The sequence below is a fragment of the Poecile atricapillus genome, chromosome Z (assembly GCF_030490865.1).
Source record: "Poecile atricapillus isolate bPoeAtr1 chromosome Z, bPoeAtr1.hap1, whole genome shotgun sequence".
Taxonomy (NCBI): Eukaryota; Metazoa; Chordata; class Aves; order Passeriformes; family Paridae; genus Poecile; species Poecile atricapillus.
In genome coordinates, this window is record NC_081289.1 from 126,390,814 (window position 1) to 126,408,172 (window position 17,359).

Consider the following 17,359-nt stretch of genomic DNA (forward strand, 5'->3'; position numbering starts at 1 on the left):
AAAAGTATGCACTTCCATGCACAGATTTTATTTCAACACTGCCTAATTCCAAAACATAAACTGTATGTCATGGTCATAATTTATGCACGAGACCAGACCTGAAGCCACAATATTTGACCAAATATTTTCATTTCCACCTATGACATAAACTTCAATGGCAAGTAGCTTTCTCCATTTTCACAAATAAAATGTTGCATTTCTACCTCAGCAATTATACTTGAATTTTCTGAGCTCTTCACTTGGGCACAGTGGTCAAAATCTTCATACATTTGAAAAGCTGCCAGTATAGTTCCTTTTGCAGAATACAAGAAATACTTAGAATTTTGGTATCTGGGAACTGTTGATAACTGATGTCCATATTACATAATAATTAGCCTGGAGTGTATAATCAGGTTATTGAGATAATGACATGTAACAAATGTAAAGAACAAAGTGTATTTAAAATTAAAACAAAAGGTTTATAGGTCAGTATATGCCTTATCTCTACAGTCACATGATATCTAAAGTATGTCGATTTTCATAAGAGACTTAATAAAAACTTTCATGGAGCGCTAAGCAGAAGAACCATCTTAAGTATGTAAGGCAGTTTCTACAGGAACACTAGTTCTCTGTGCTTGCGTAAGTGGAGACAGTTTAGAGAAGCAGTTAGCATCTATATTCAGCTACCTTCTAATAGGAAGACCGCTTGTTTTCGAAAAATCTTCACCAGAGTATCGTCCAATTCAATTTCCTGTAGCTTAGAAATGAGCTGCTCCTCATTTCGACAAACCTTCTCTTGTGCATACAAGCCATCTGGCATTATTCGCTGCTGTCCCAGCCCTATCAATGCTACTTCCACAGCCAGTGTTAAGTAAGATTCCCCTTCTTCTAAGAACTTGTGTGCAGGTAGGTGCTGGTACTCCAGAGATTTGCATTGCCCCAGGTTCTCTGTAAGGGAAAAACACATCAGCAAACCATTTAACCCATAATCTGCCTACAGTGCCACATACACAAAAGCTTCTACTGTTAGTATTATTTTTTTTTAAAGAATTTAAATTATTAGCCAGTCTTAAAATACAACACTCCAATCTAAAGTATGTCATCTGATTTCACATAGCAGAAATACACAAAAATAATTTGGTTTTAAATAACCCAGTAAAGTAAAAATTAAAGTTTTCATTTTTAAACTGCACATTTTTAAAAAAGCAGTTCCTCCAGCTTTCTGTTAATGAGGCCAAAATTTCAAGATCCATTCCAATTTCTTTCCCTACCCATTTCTGTATTTCCTTAAAGCCCTGTTGTGCAAGAGGTAGGGTAAAGTGCTTCCACACCTATGTAGATGTCAGTTTAAGCTATTAGAATTGTGCAAATACAGTAGGCCTGGGAACTCCACTCTTTTAATATATGCTCTGTTTGCTAGCACTCTTTTCAGGCTTTTAATTTGTTACACTTGTGTTTATGATAATAATGTATAATGTTAACATTAGAAGTCCTACTTTTAGTAATAATTATAAGCAAATTCCACACAGGCCAAGCCATAAACTAATTTAAAGAATGCTACCAATTCATTTGTCACTTCACAGACACCACATATGACAAAATGCTATTCCGGCTTGTAGCATTTTACAGTCTAATTTGTGAATAAAAAGTTATAATTGTCAGATGTAAGGAGATGGGCAACTGCAACAAATGGAAAGGCTGAATGCACTTGGAAGATCACATATGTGTGTGCAAAAGGAAGTTACTTTTCAGCACACAATGTTTTTTGTTTCATCAAGTTGGTTTTTTTCCAGTAACAGCAGAGAATCTGATTTCCAAATTTTTTAATTGAAAGTTTTTCTAGAACTGGTGGGTAAGAGAGTAGAAATTTATTGAAGAAAATCTAATTGTATAAAAGGAGTTTTGAGGCAAAGCCCCAAGAAGATTGTGTACATAAAAGAGCTTGAGGTTAAGTAATGAATCCAGTTTCTGTCCACAGCAGTGGTGTTAAGAAGCTACCCCAAAGGTGGAAAGAGACTGAGAATAAGGAACTAATCAGTTAAAATCCTGGGGAGCAAATACAGAACCTGAAATGGCTGTACATGTCCTATCTTTATCCTAAATCATGTATTGATATAGCAACTCTACTTTCCAACTCCTACCATTTATAGACTATGTATGTTACCAATTTAAAGTGTTCTGTCATTGTTTTGGAGTATTATGTACACTGTAACTAAGAAACCTAGAAACATCTAGGGCTGTATTTAGGAGTGCTGCCAGCAGGTTGAGGGAGGTGATTGTGCCCGTCTGCTCAGCACTAGTGAGCCCACATCTGGAGTGCTGTGTCCAGCTGTGGGCTCCCCAGCACATGGGCATGCTGTAGGAGATCCAGTGTGGGAACACAAAGATGATTAAGGGACTGCAGCATCTCTCATATAATGAGAGCAAGGTGGGATTATTTAGCCTGGAAAAGAGAGGGCTCAGGAGGATCTTACCAAAATGTATAAATATCTGATGGGAGAATGTAAAGAAGACAGTGCCAGACTCTTCTCAGTTGTATCCTGTGACAGGACAAGAGGCAATGGGCACACACTGAAATACAGGAAATTCCATCTGAACATAAGATAACACTTTTTAACTATGAGGGTGGTTGGACACTGCAGGAGGTTGCCCTGGAAGGTTGTATAGTCTTCACTCTTGAAGTTATTCAAAACCCAAATGGATACAGACCTGAGCAATGTGTTGCTCTAGGTGATGCTGCTACAAGCAGACCAGGTGGAATAGATGGTCCCCAGAGGTGCCTTCCAAGCTTAGCAACTCTGTGATCTTGCAATTTCCTGCAATTTCTCAGAAAGACGACAGTGCAAGGTATGTGGAAAAGACTGCTGCTATGAAGTCATATTGGGTTTTATTTCAAATGTGAAATATGAAATTTTCTTCAAGAATGAGTAACTGGTAACTTTTAGTTTAGTGCTTTCTTAGTTTAGATGTTTTCTTCCCCTTCTGTTTTCCTAAGATATGCAAATGTGAGTTCTTATACTATAGAAACAGTGACTTTGAAACTGATTCAAAAAGGCAAGACAGAAAAATACCTCCAGTAAATGAAGAAATGTACCAGACTGCTGCATTTGCTTGGTCTTACCTGTGAAATCAGAGAACCCATGGAAGCTGTCATCATCCACCCTGCAGGCTTCCATCAAGCTACCAAAAAGGGTACCAATGGGGTCCAAAGGGTGTCCCACCCAGCCTTCAAGATTCGTTATTGAGGTTACTCCCCTGTGGAGAAGTTCTGTGGTAAAAAACACAGAGAAGGGAGGGAAAGAGAGCTCATGTTAGTCCATTGAAACAATTACACAAGTAAAACTGTTTAAAATGCCCTCAGTACAGAATTCAAAGTATTTCCAGTAGCTTCTGCATAGAAGGAGAAAATAGTATCTTTCAGGGTGAATTTGCTGCCCTTGGTGAATATGTAAATGAGGAATAAGAAAAGAGAAAGAATGGAAGCCAAACATTTTCAGCACTAGGAAAGTGTATTACGGGTCAAAAATTTCAATGGCAATGTCTTTTGAAATCTCTTCCTTGACTACTTGAATTCTTCTGAAAACGTCTGCTTGAAGAATTACAACAAAGATTTTTTGGGTAAAATATTTACAACAATTTCCTCGCTTTTTACATTTTTAAGCACCTCTCTCTCTTCCACCCCTCACCCCCTTCTGTCTCTCTGCACTAAACTCAGGATGACAGTTACTTAAAAAAATAAACAAAAAGAATCAAATGTTTAAATGAGGTATACAAGAAAAAAAAAATTGTATTTTAATAGGATCAAGTGTATTTTTGGTCATTTTAAGATTTTAGTCCACAAATATCTTCATCAATATTTTTCCGTAGCCCTTACCTGTCATTTGGTTAGAACACAGAAAAAAGGTTAAGTGCAATGAATTGGAGCAAGCGCGATTGCGGTAACAGGTATTAGCAATTCCCCAAATCCATATCATATGGCAACAACTCCCCTTTGACACTCCCAGCTTTTTTCCTCCTAGACCTACAGACACAAGTAAACTATGAGAGATCAGATGCATTACTGCATCTAAAACATTAAAAACTGCATACAAGCCATTACGGCTGCTCTGCTTCTCTGCCTGTCACACATTAACTTGTACCTCCCTTCACTCTCTCTTGTTCACAAAGCATCATATATCTGAGTATCCATAGGCATTAAACTTTTAAGTCGTGCTTCCTCCTACTTAAATGTGTGGGGCTACAAAATGAAACACAGACACACTGTAAGAATTGTATGGAGGTTTTCTTAGAGAATCCATTGTTATGTAATATGAAAAAACTCAAGTAAATCATTGAATTTCTAACAAATAGCACATACTAAAGACAACAGGCAGAAGTACAGAATATTACCAAGAAGGAAAATCAGGGTGACTTCTTACTGATTCACTTTGAACTATTTATTCTGTGTGCCTACCTATGAACTTCTCTTGTGTCATGCCAACCAAAGGCTTCAATCGTCTCGTCAGAGACATTTAATGTAAAATCACACAAGTGGCTCCATGGATATCAGATCAGTCACATGAATAAAAGCTGAGCAGAAGCATGTGGTGTTTGCTGAATGAAAGCCTAAAGCTGGGCTGTAGCTGCAGCTTGTCTATGGTTACAGAGACCAGCACACTTTATGGTATGAAAAGTCTTTTAAAAATTCCCCATGAGATTAAAAAATAAAAAAAAAAGTAGTGAGTGACAACACAGAAACAACAAACTACTTTGTTTCAGGGCAGGAGGGACCACATTTCATGCACTTTTTTAAAATTATAATAGAATATTAGGTGATAGCTACAGAAACTGCCCACAAGGAAAGGAATTTAACAGAGGTACAGAAAGCCTACATCCTGCACTAGCAACTGGGAATGAAAAGGAGCACTACTACAAGCAGCATACTTGCAACAGACTCCTCACACCTGCCAGTGATATGAAGGCACACACTCATACAGGCACCTCCTTTCTTAACAACAGTGTTCAAAAAAATGCTTACTCCTTGCTTCTGAGGGAAAAAAATACACAGGCACATAGGAACTGCAGCTAATTTTTTTTCAGCTAGGTGCATATCTTGTCTTCTAAATGCTCATTTCTGGGAAAATATCTGAACACACTTCAAAAATTTACATGCATGATTTCACACTGGTATTTTTGACTAGAATGTATGAGGATATACAGTTTAGAGTAACAGAGAAAATCTGAAATAAAATATGAATGAAAGGATTAGTGTAGCAGCTGAGAAAGTAATTCCAGTTTTTCCATATGCACTCTTTTACCACAAAGCCATACCCTTCTTCCACTGCCTCTTTAAACTACTTTCAGAGCAGAATAATTTTGGGTTGCAAGGATCATGTGCTATAGAAACTATATCTGAAGGAGAACACCCCTTCAAAAAAAACCAAAAAAGCCAGTAGTGCTCAATGGAATACCACAAAATATTTTACAAAAAACAGTGTTAAAAAACCCAAACAAAAAAAAACCAAACCCAAAAACCAGACAATCAAACAATAAAAAATACCCCAACACAAATCTCAAGCCCCCTCTATTCAGAGAAACTAAAATTTGAAGGATTATAAACGATTTCCCTGGAACACTGTCCAATTTGATGAATTTTTGTAGTTCAGATTTTGCCCTCTCCACTTCAGGCTTACACCTCAGTTGTTGGGGGTTAGGTGTCCTTTTTTGTTCTGGCTTGCCCATGGAATTTTTACCCATTAGTTGCGGGGACAACCTAACTGTGAGTACTTAGTGAGTGCTCGACAAAGAACAAAGAGTGGCCAGGCCCAGGGGGGAAGGGGGCAGGAAATGAGGGTGGGGACAGTTTTTGGCTGGCTTTCTTCGGCTTCAGGGAGAGACATTCTTTTTTTTTTGGGAGCGCGGAGCTGCTGCGGTGGAGAGAAGGGAATTTCGCCATCACCCAGACAGAGCTGCTGCTGCTTCTCCTTCTTCCCTCTTTGTTGGTGGCCTCGCACCCCCTGTCCTGCTGGGACGTGTGGCAGTGCCAGGCACCGCCGTGGAGCTGCTGATTCACCTCATCCACTAGCCCAGGATCTCAGCTCGTCCCTGCTGTCCCAGCCGACTGTTCCTCGGAGCCCTGCAGGAGCACCGGGACTGACTGCCCGAGGGGTTTGTGAAGCTAAGCCTCTCCTTCATCCCGTCTCAGCCGAGAAGGCTGTCACGGGGCCCCTGGTTCTGTTTTCTTGTTAATGCTGTAGTTATTGTTGTTTGTTTGCCTGGTTATACTAGTAAAGAAAATTCCTATCCCCAGATCTCTGCCTGAAAGCCCCTTAATTTCAAAATTATAAAAATTCGGAGGGAGGGGGGCCTACATTTTTTCATTCCAAGGGAGGCTTCTGCCCTCCCTAGCAGACACCTGTCTTCTAGAACCAGGACAGATTTTGGCGCCCAACGTGGGGCACTGAAAGAAAAAGGGCATAAAAGGAATAACAGTTCTTAAATAACCTAACTTTTGTGTGCTGGATTTAGAAACCTTGTTAGGTAGAACCATGTTGTTTAGCTTACCCAGGCTCGGGGGGCATGTGGTCACAGCTATATTTCTCCCATTTGCTGCACCTTACTTAAATATGAGTCCTATAACTAAGGCTACTGTGGCTATTATCCACTTTGTTTTGTGGATTGATAAGGTGAGGAATTCATGGATGTTTAACGTCCTCTGGACGGCGGGCTCATGGATTCAGAGCCATCACACAGTAACTGGATGGTTTTCGGGTTACTTTAATAATGATACCTACTGGGAGAAAAAGACAGCTGGGGAAATTTTCTCCCAACCTTTCACCCAGTTCCTTGGGCCTACCCTGCCAGTTTTCAAAGGGTTAAAATCTTCTCTGGATGCTAATGACATCATACAGTAGCTGGTGTTGCTGATAAGCCTGTTCTACTTAGCCTTCAGAGACAAAGTGAAAGAGACAGGAGATGCTGCTCCAGAACCTGGCACAACCCCAGAGACAGGGGGTGCTGCTCTAGATCCTGCCCCTGCCTTACAGCCCACCTCAGAAATGAACCACCCAGAGTGGATGGGGGCTCTGGTGAAAGAGATACGTGAGATGAGCCAGAAGATAGAGTGCATTTCCTCAGCTGCTGGAAGACCCTCCCTGTTCCTCGAAGAGGGAGAGTCTGATGGTGCAGCAGTGGAACCCACAGATGTTACAACCGTCCAGGTTCCAGCTGAACCACAAGGGCAGTCACAGCCAGCAGCTGTTGCCCCTGTGGAAACGAGGAAGTCTAAGATGAAATCACAGCACCCTGCTGATAAGGATAAGAAAGGAGGGCCCTCACAACCCACAGGGGAGCCAGAAGTTGAAACCATTACTGAGTCTCTGACATATGAAACTTGCAAAAACACATTGTGAGGTGGGGGCGTGAGGCTTATACAACCTGGTTACTTCGGGTCTGGGACCTTATGGGTACAGGCGTGCAGCTGGATGGTGGTGAGGCAAGGAATGTAGGACCCTTGACGCAGGACTCGGGTGTGAATCAGATATTTGTCAGGGAGCAAGGGCCCCTTTCCCTCTGGGAACGGCTTTTGATGAGTGTAAGAGAGAAGTTTGTCCACAGAGAGAGAATGGAAGAGCACTATCGTAGAAGGGACTGGAAAACCATTGAAGAAGAGATCCAACAACTGAGAGAAGTGGCAATATTAGAAGTCCTTTTTGGGAGGGGTGGACAGCATGATAATGACCCCGACAAAGTCAGGTGCACTGGGCAGATGTTGTGGAGTCTGACAAATCTAGGGCCACGTGAATACAACACCTATATTGCACTGATTAACGCTGATAACAGCCGAGACACAGTGAGTTCTGTCGCCACCAGACTTAGAAATTTCGACAGTATGGTCCATGGCCCACAGCAGGCTCGGATTTCTGCTGTGATTAAAGAACTCAAAGAAGAGATGAGAGAAATGAGGGAAGAGATGAGGAAGAGCAGTTCCCATATGGCACCAGTGCAGGTCACAGGCCCAAAACTCCAAGCCCAGCGTCCCCCAGCTAGAGAGAGAGGGTACACCTCACGAACTGAGCTGTGGTTCTTTCTACATGACCATGAAAAGAAGACATGGGAAACCCACTTCTGCCCTGGCAGCACGAGTGTGTCAACTCAAGAAGAGAACCATTAGCCAGAAAAGTTCCACTAAAGTGAAGGTAGCCTCAACCTCCCATGACCAAACTGCCAATTACAGAAAAGAGGATGATCCCCTTGAAAGAACCTCTAGCATGTATGCCCAGGGAGGAGAGGATGACCAGTGCTAGAGGGGCCCTGCCACTAGCCAGGAAGAGGCACGGGAAAACTGGGTCTTTTTGGACAGCCTGGCACATCAGAGCCACAAAAATACGAAGCTTCAGTTGATACTGGTGCACAGTGTACCCTAATGCCATCAGGACATGTGGGGGCAGAACCTGTTTCCATTGCTGGGGTGACGGGGGGATCGCAGCAATTGACTCTGTTGGAAGCTGAGGTGAGCCTGACTGGGAAGGAGTGGCAGAAACATCCCATTGTGACTGGCCCAGAGGCCCCATGTATTCTGGGCATAGACTTCCTTCAGAATGGCTATTACAAAGACCCAAAGGGACTCAGGTGGGCTTTTGGAATAGCTGCTGTGGAGGCAGAGGACATTAAGCAATTGAACACCTTGCCTGGACTATCAGAGAACCCATCTGCAGTAGGACTCCTGAAAGTGGAAGAACAGTGAGTACCAATTGCCACCTCGACGGTGCACCGCCGACAGTATAGGACAAATCAAGATGCTGTGATCCCCATCCACAAGATGATCTGAGAACTGGAGAGTCAAGGGGTGGTCAGCAAAACCCACTCACCCTTCAACAGCCCCATCTGGCCTGTGCGTAAATCTGAAGGAGAATGGAGATTGACTGTGGACTATCGTGCATTGAATGAAGTGACTCCACCGCTGAGCGCTGTCGTGCCGGACATGCTGGAGCTCCAGTACGAGCTGGAGTCCAAAGCAGTGAAGTGGTACGCCACTATTGACATTGACAATGCATTTTTCTCCATTCCCTTGGCAGCAGAATGCAGGCCTCAGTTTGCCTTCACGTGGAGGGGAGTGCAGTACACCTGGAACCGACTGCCCCAGGGGTGGAAGTACAGCCCCACCATCTGCCATGGACTGATCCAGGCTGCCCTAGAAAAGGGTGAGGCTCCAGAACATCTACAGTACATAGATGACATTATTGTGTGGGGGAACATGGCAGTGGAAGTATTTGGGAAAGGAGAAAAGATCATCCAGATTCTGCTAGAAGATGGCTTCGCCATCAAGAAGAACAAAGTCAAAGGACCTACTCGAGAGATCCAGTTCCTGGGAGTAAAGTGGCAAGATGGACGGCGTCAGATTCCCACTGAAGTCGTCAATAAGAGCACTGCAATGTCTCCACCCACCAGCAAGAAGGAAACTCAAGCTTTCCTAGGTGCCATAGGTTTTTGGAAGATGCACATTCCTGAGTACAGCCAGATTGTGAGCCCTCTCTACATGGTTACCCGAAAAAAGAACACTTTCCAGTGGGGCCCTGAATAGCAACAAGCCTTTGCCCAAATCAAGCAGGAGATCGCTCATGCAGTAGCCCTTGGCCCAGTCAGAACAGGACCAGATGTGAAGAACGTGCTCTACTCTGCAGCCGGGAACAATGGCTTGTCCTGGAGCCTTTGGCAGAAAGTGCCTGGGGAGACTCGAGGCCGACCACTGGGATTCTGGAGCCGAAGCTACAGAGGGTCCGAAGCCAACTACACTCCCACGGAGAAGGAAATCCTAGCTGCCTATGAAGGAGTTCAAGCCGCCTCAGAAGTGATTGGCACAGAAGCACAACTCCTCCTGGCACCCCGACTGCCAGTGCTGGGGTGGATGTTCAAAGGAAAAGTTCCTGCTACTCACCACGCCACCGACGCTACATGGAGCAAGTGGATCGCCCTCATCACGCAGCGCGCCCGTATTGGAAACCCAAATCGCCCTGGGATTTTGGAGATAATTACAAACTGGCCTGAAGGTGAAAACTTAAGTCTCACTGATGAACAGGAGCAGGAACAATGACACGAGCTGAAGAAGCTCCACCGTATAACCAACTGCCAGCAGAAGAAACACGCTATGCTCTGTTCACTGATGGTTCCTGTCGCATCGTAGAGATGAACCGGAAGTGGAAAGCAGCCGTATGGAGCCCCACACGACAGGTCGCAGAGGCCACTGAAGGAGAAGGTGGATCAAGCCAACTTGCTGAACTCAAAGCTGTTCAACTGGCCCTGGACATTGCTGAAAGAGAGAAGTGGCCAAAACTCTACCTCTACACTGATTCATGGATGGTAGCCAATGCTCTGTGGGGATGGCTGGAAAGGTGGAAAAGGGCCAACTGGCAATGCAGAGGAAAGCCCATCTGAGCTGCTGATGAGTGGAAAGACATCGCCACCAGGGTAGAGAAACTGTCTGTGAGGGTCCGTCATGTAGATGCCCATGTCCCCAAGAGTAGGGCTAATGAAGAGCACCAAAACAATGAGCAGGTGGATCAGGCTGCAAAGATAGAGGTGTCAAAGACAGACTTAAATTGGCAACACAAGGGAGAGTTGTTCCTAGCTCGATGGGCCCATGATGCCTCAGGTCATCAGGGTAGAGATGCCACCTGTAAGTGGGCACGAGACCGAGGGATGGATCTAACCATGGACAGTATTTTTCAGGTCATCCATGACTGTGAGACGTGTGCCACAATCAAGCAGGCCAAGCAGCTGAAGCCACTATGGTACGGTGGGTGTTAGTCCAAATATAGGTATGGGGAAGCCTGGCAGATTGACTACATCACACTGCCCCAAACCCGCCAAGGCAAGCGCTATGTGCTCACCATGGTAGAAGCCACCACTGGATGGTTAGAAACCTACCCTGTGCCTCATGCCACTGCCCGGAACACCATCCTGGGACTTGAAAAGCAGGTCCTTTAGAGGCATAGCACCCCTGAGAGGATTGAGTCAGACAATGGGACTCATTTCAAGAACAGCCTTATGAACACCTGGGCTAGGGAACATGGCATCGAGTGGGTGTACCATATCCCCTACCATGCACCCGCTGCGGGAAAAGTTGAACGGTGCAATGGCCTGCTTAAAACCAGCTTGAAAGCACTGGGTGGAGGAACTTTCAAGAACTGGGAAATTAACCTAGCAAAAGCCACATGGCTGGTGAACACCCGAGGTTCCACTAACTGAGCAAGCCCTGCCCAATCTGAGTCCTTTGGAACGACAGATGAGAGGTATGCTGGAAAAAACTGTTTAAGTTAATTCTGCCTCCAGCAAAGACAATCCAATCCGTGGGGTTGTCTTTGCTCAAGGACTGGGTTGCACTTGGTGAGTGATACAAAAAGATGGAGAGACCCGGTGCATACCCCAAGGGGACCTGGTTTTAGGGTGAACTACCTATGACACTGTGCTTGTATCTGTATCTGCCTGTACATATGTATACAGTCAAAGTAGTATGTGTTTGTGTATAATTTAAAGATTTAATATTTGATGTAACAATTTGGTATGGAAAAAAATTCGGGGTGGATAGTGTTGGGGGTTAGGTGTCCTTTTTTGTTCTGGCTTGCCCATGGAATTTTTACCCATTAGTTGCGGGGACAACCTAACTGTGAGTACTTAGTGAGTGCTCGACAAAGAACAAAGAGTGGCCAGGCCCAGGGGGGAAGGGGGCAGGAAATGAGGGTGGGGACAGTTTTTGGCTGGCTTTCTTCGGGCTTCAGGGAGAGACATTCTTTTTTTTTTGGGAGCGCGGAGCTGCTGCGGTGGAGAGAAGGGAATTTCGCCATCACCCAGACAGAGCTGCTGCTGCTTCTCCTTCTTCCCTCTTTGTTGGTGGCCTCGCACCCCCTGTCCTGCCGGGACGTGTGGCAGTGCCAGGCACCGCCGCGGAGCTGCCGATCCACCTCATCCACCAGCCCAGGATCTCAGCTCATCCCTGCTGTCCCAGCCGACTGTTCCTCGGAGCCCTGCAGGAGCACCGGGACTGACTGCCCGAGGGGGTTTGTGAAACAAAGCCTCTCCTCCATCCCATCTCAGCCGAGAAGGCTGTCACGGGGCCCCTGGTTCTGTTTTCTTGTTAATGCTGTAGTTATTGCTATGCCCAGATCTCTGCCTGAAAGCCCCTTAATTTCAAAATTATAAAAATTCGGAGGGAGGGGGGTCTACATTCTTTCATTCCAAGGGAGGCTCCTGCCCTCCCTAGCAGACACCTGTCTTATAGAACCAAGACATCAGTATACAAAGCTCAGCAAAATTATAGGTCACAGAAAAAAAATGCAACACCTGACATGCCAAATGTGAAGTTCTGTTCAAAAACCTGTAAACAGGGTGACTATTTTCACTATGTAACCAAAACCACTGATTGAAATAAAGGCCCTATCATGCAATATATATTGGAGAAGGCTGGTAAGAGCCCTGCACAGCTCATAACACAGTTTACAGAAAACCTTTGACATCCAGAATGTGACATTACCACTATCCAGACTGAAGAGTTAAAAGACATCCCTTTCACTTTAGTTTCAAAACCATTTTCCTCATGCAAACATTCTGGTGTTACTGCAAACTTGCACACCCTTTGCCCTCCTCTTCCCCACATTTACCTTTCTTCTGCGCCCGGAACATTTCCAGCTGTTTCTGCTGCTGCCTCCTTAGTGTATTAACAATAGCTATTGCTAGTCTCAGTGCTTCTCGTGGGTATCCATGAGATCGTAATGCATCCACCCTCGCGCAGGCTGTAGGAACATGTTCTAAAGCAGAAAAAATAATTGAAGAATAGCAATGCCTCCATAAATGAAATGGGCTGTTTTACTAGGTTATTCAAAAGGGCTTTTTTGTTTCAATTTTTTCTGTTTTGTTTTGATTTTAAAACTATGCAAGGGAGACTTAAAGAACTACTTCTGAGCCAGCATTTCAAGGGAGCCTCTGTTCTTTTTGCCAGGCTTTTCATCCATCTCTCCACCACCTCCCCCCTCAAAATAATGCCATAGAAAATGAACAAAGCACCAAGTCATAGAAACATCTTTCCGGTTTAGCCACTTACCATGCCAGAGGGGCCACCCCTGAGAGTCAAAGAGCAAGTTTTCAGTGTCGTCATGGTAACAGTAGTTGGTGTACAGGTCACTGCTGATAATGTGCTGTAAGTGGCTGTCCTGCCAGTGCAGATCGCACGCCTCAATGGCTCGAGTAAACACTGTCCGATGCGGCCTGTTCGATGAATCTGTCATTTTCACAGGTTTAGAAAGCTGCATCAGCTTTTGCTCATTCATACATGAATCAGTCATTCACAGTACTCCTGTCTTGTGCCTATCCACCAACCCTCAGTTGCTGGCAGTCTGCTTTGCCCCCTCTCCACCAAGCAGCCTGGAGATGACATTTCACATCCTATTATTGCCCAAGAACTCAGACAAAGTGTGTGCCATTCATCTTGTTCTCAGAGAGAAATCTAGAAACCAGCACGGCTGATGGCAGACAGGACTTTGCACAGAGAACTGCTAGAGCTGAAGGACATTCTATAGCATGTACAAACCAGAAAGTACATGGCACTCAAGTATCCTCAGTATCTCTCCTTAGATCCACAGTTGTCAGAATGAAGGAGGGAAAAACTGCACAAAAGGTATGTGATTTCTCTTTCTGAGAAGTGACACTAACCTTGAGCACTTGTATAACTTTGCTGGACATGAACATATACAAATACTATGAATAAAGTGAGGTTCTGAAGCCATGGGGGTGACATAATCCTCACTGGATATCATCCTATGGCAAAATTTTTCTAGTGACATGGCTATATCTATCATGACTATATCTATCAATGTTCAGAAGTCACACCAGAGTTTGTATATATATAAAATAGCCTGCCCAGGTTGGTCTGAACATACAAAGAAGCAAAAAAAAAAAAAAAGGGGTCATTTGATGAAAGAACTTATTTTCCTGGTTAGCTGTGAAATTTAATAATGAACCAAGTTTTTTCCTTCACGAGTGATCTTCCAAGAAGAAGAAACAATAAAAAACCCAACTAAGCGCAGATCTGACACCTACCAAGAAATTTAACTTTATTGCAATTGTATGCAATATATGTCATTACTGATGGTTTGAGGATTATGAGCAGATTTCCCTCCAAAAACACCTTGCACTTTGCCTAGTTACTAGCAGTCATCTTTCTTTGAAGAGGTTTGATAATCACATTTTAGACTGATAATCCCATTTTAGACTAGAAAATATGATACCAAGCACAAAAAGACAACTCTTCCAAGACAGCAGCACTGCAGTTACTTTATGCAGGTGTGCATTACTCCACACACCTACTAATGCAGACAGCACATACAGAGCACATCCCACAGACAGATGCTTTAGCTTCTCACATACAAGTTTAATGTAGTTTATACAGATCCCTCTTTAAACAGCTATCAAGGCTTTATAAATGCAAAGAAAATAAAAACCCCAATACCAGAAGGAATGCTAGATTACAGTGAAGCAAATAAACAACGGGCTTTTACACAACATACTTCAAGGACTTCCAATTTTCATGCAACAATATTTAGAAGCACCAAGTGAAGAGTTAGAAGACCTAACAAAATACAAATACCTGCTCTGAAAATGTTACAGCCCCAGCATAGTAAAAAAAACACCTATTTGTTCTTCAGCAAAGATAGTGTTAGTACAACTGAGTTTGGATGGTCAGTTCTCAACAAGAAAATTACTTGTCCCAGGAAAGAATGCTGAATTCTGAAAGGCTAGAGTATATAGGATAGAAGTTATATTATATGTTGCAGTCAGTGCATATGTTTAGGCTCACCTTGGTTAGCATTTGCACCCTGAGGCAAAGCATTGGTTAAATTGGGCAGCTCGTTTCCATGGTTTCCATCTTCCCAGGGACAAACATCCACACTGTTCCATTTTTTCAGCTGTTTTAGCCAACTGGACTTCTGCTCCAACTTGCAGTGGGGATTTAAGACTATACACATCCACAGAGCACCTGATTTTAAAAAAATTGCTAAATTATGTTTTCTATAAAAAATGCAGCAGCCAATGACTAATTGCAAACTTCTACAGCATACACTTTTTCTCCACTCAAAGGCTACACTGCTTGCTTCCCAGCTATGCTTAACACCACACAGACTGAATTCCTGACACAGGCGCTTGGGGCTGGCGTGGCCGATCTGAAGCAGCTGAAAGATTTTTAACCTTCTCAATTAAAAGGCATTAGTAGGTCTTTTGTATTAGAAATCCAGAGCTCCCAGTGTATGGCTCATCAGACAGAAACATCAGTCAAAGTCAAAAAGGAATTCACATAAAGTTACAGAAGTTACGTAAATCAAGTTTTTCATCAAATTCTTGTATCACAAGTGAACATTGCTTGTATTAATGAAAAATATGTATCTTTCAGCTTCATATTATGGGGACCAAAGAAGTACATTAGTAAGACATGCATTAAGTAAACATACACTGTCACACTCAGAACTCATCAGAAGTACTTATGCAACTCATTCCTAAATACATCTCGATCTCAGGTAATCAGTAAACACTAATTTTGTGCAGTGTGATAGGAATAAGACATTTTTATGGCAATTGCTTCAGTAATTTGGTTCCTCTAGAAAATTTGTTTTACATTTTCTGTTCAGGGAGTTCTAACAGTAGGCTAATTTGTGCTGACGTATCACACATACCACCACTTTGGAAACTGCTCCCTGACACTATATAGCACAGCAGGCATAAATGCATCTGGGTGTCTAGTGGCAATTTTCAAATGGAAAGGTTTTTCTCTAAATCAGCTGTCCCTTCACCAGCTTGAACTTTGACAGGAGCATGAAGACATCTGAAAGTACTGTTTAGCAACAGTTCATTTGCTCATTAAGAATGTGCGTTATACACTGAAAGAGACTGCCAGAATATGCTTAGACTACACAATATTCACGACAGGCTGGAAAAAAAACCAAAGAATAAAAATGCAGCTGGCTCTTCTAGGATAAAAGTCTCACATTCTGGGATTCTTTAGCTAACTAAAAATGCAAAATTGATACCCATGTCACAGGGCATCACATCACATTCATTCCTAAAGTAACTCAGGTAGGCCACAGCACAGGAGCCAACAGTAACAGCATGATTCTTAAGGTTAAGTTTCCTGCTATTCAAGACTAACATGTTAAGGGAGGCAATATTAAAAAAATCTGAAAACCAAAACAAAATATGGTCTGTTACTATTCAGAACACCTGAGAGACACTAAACTACTGCAGTTTATTACTGCACAGTAGATAGAGTACAGCAACCGTTCCAGATTCAGGGAAGTGTTTGAAACTCGCCATGGGGGTAAATAAGGCCAATACCATTTTTTAAATCTTCTCTTAAATCCAAATCATATAATTTTCTTTAGACACATTTTCCAGCACACTTCACTCTCCAAAAGGAATAAAATTACAACTGTTTCTTATTATTCAGCATCAATGATTCAGTGCTGCCCAAGACAGAATGACTACATTTCTTGCAATCTGCAAAACAAAACACAAATGCAGCACACATGGGACAGCCTTGGAGAACAGTTCTGGGCTTGCTTATTTATTTTCAGAATAAAGTATCACTTGAAGGCCTTACACTGTATCTCTCAGCATCTAAAAAAAAACATCCCCCCCCCCCCCCCAAAAAATAAAAAACAAGTAACCAAGCAATAAAAAAACCAAAAAAAAACCCACCCAAAACCCACAACAACCCACCAACGTAATACTTTGTAACTAGATTCCCAGTGTTCTCAGACTGAAGCAAAAGCAAAGTGGAGTATCTTAAATCCATTTGGTAAGTATTTCAATTGTCCATCAGGGCATGCTACTGTGTTGCACCATGCAACACAGAATAAGTCTACAGAGTAAGTGGGGTTTTTTTTCTCCACATCACTAAAGGCAAGAGAATTCACCCACCTCCTAAGGAAGCTCCACTACACATGTTGTACATCTAAGAGACAGGAGAAGGTAAAGATAACCTAAAGTATCAATATTCTTTAAAAAATCTGTGGTTTCACGTGAGAGGCTATGTCAAAGCTAACTACATTGTTAGCAGACATTGTCTCTGAAACTCACGCAATTTTCATGTAAAGAACGAGTGTATTTACAATAACCCCCTCACAAACCACTTAAAATTTCAATATACAATTCACCCTGCTACCTATGACTTCAGAGAAAGTTGCATATGTATCTGAGATCTCAAACAGATTTGACAGCTGTTGATTCCCTGCAGGAAGAGAAGTGTGAGACAAAACTCTTCCATTCAAAGATGAAAAGGGAACAGAAAGAGCTCCTGTAGTACTACAAAGCCTACCATCTGGAAAAAGAAAGGATAATGCCTATGACCCCACACTCT

At 43.1% G+C, this 17,359-nt stretch overlaps 1 protein-coding gene across 2 annotated transcripts in view; it reads right to left on the reverse strand.

Annotated features, from left to right (window-relative positions):
- ZSWIM6 (zinc finger SWIM-type containing 6) overlaps positions 1–17,359 on the reverse strand; it is a 116,370-nt gene that overhangs the window by 14,903 nt on the left and 84,108 nt on the right. For both annotated transcript variants that reach the window (XM_058865384.1, XM_058865382.1), the window contains 5 exons: positions 14,807–14,986; positions 13,055–13,231; positions 12,615–12,761; positions 3,101–3,247; positions 667–927 (listed from right to left, as the gene is read on the reverse strand). In XM_058865384.1, coding sequence (XP_058721367.1) covers positions 667–927; positions 3,101–3,247; positions 12,615–12,761; positions 13,055–13,231; positions 14,807–14,986 — 912 coding nt within the window. The remainder of the gene's footprint in view (positions 1–666; positions 928–3,100; positions 3,248–12,614; positions 12,762–13,054; positions 13,232–14,806; positions 14,987–17,359) is intronic.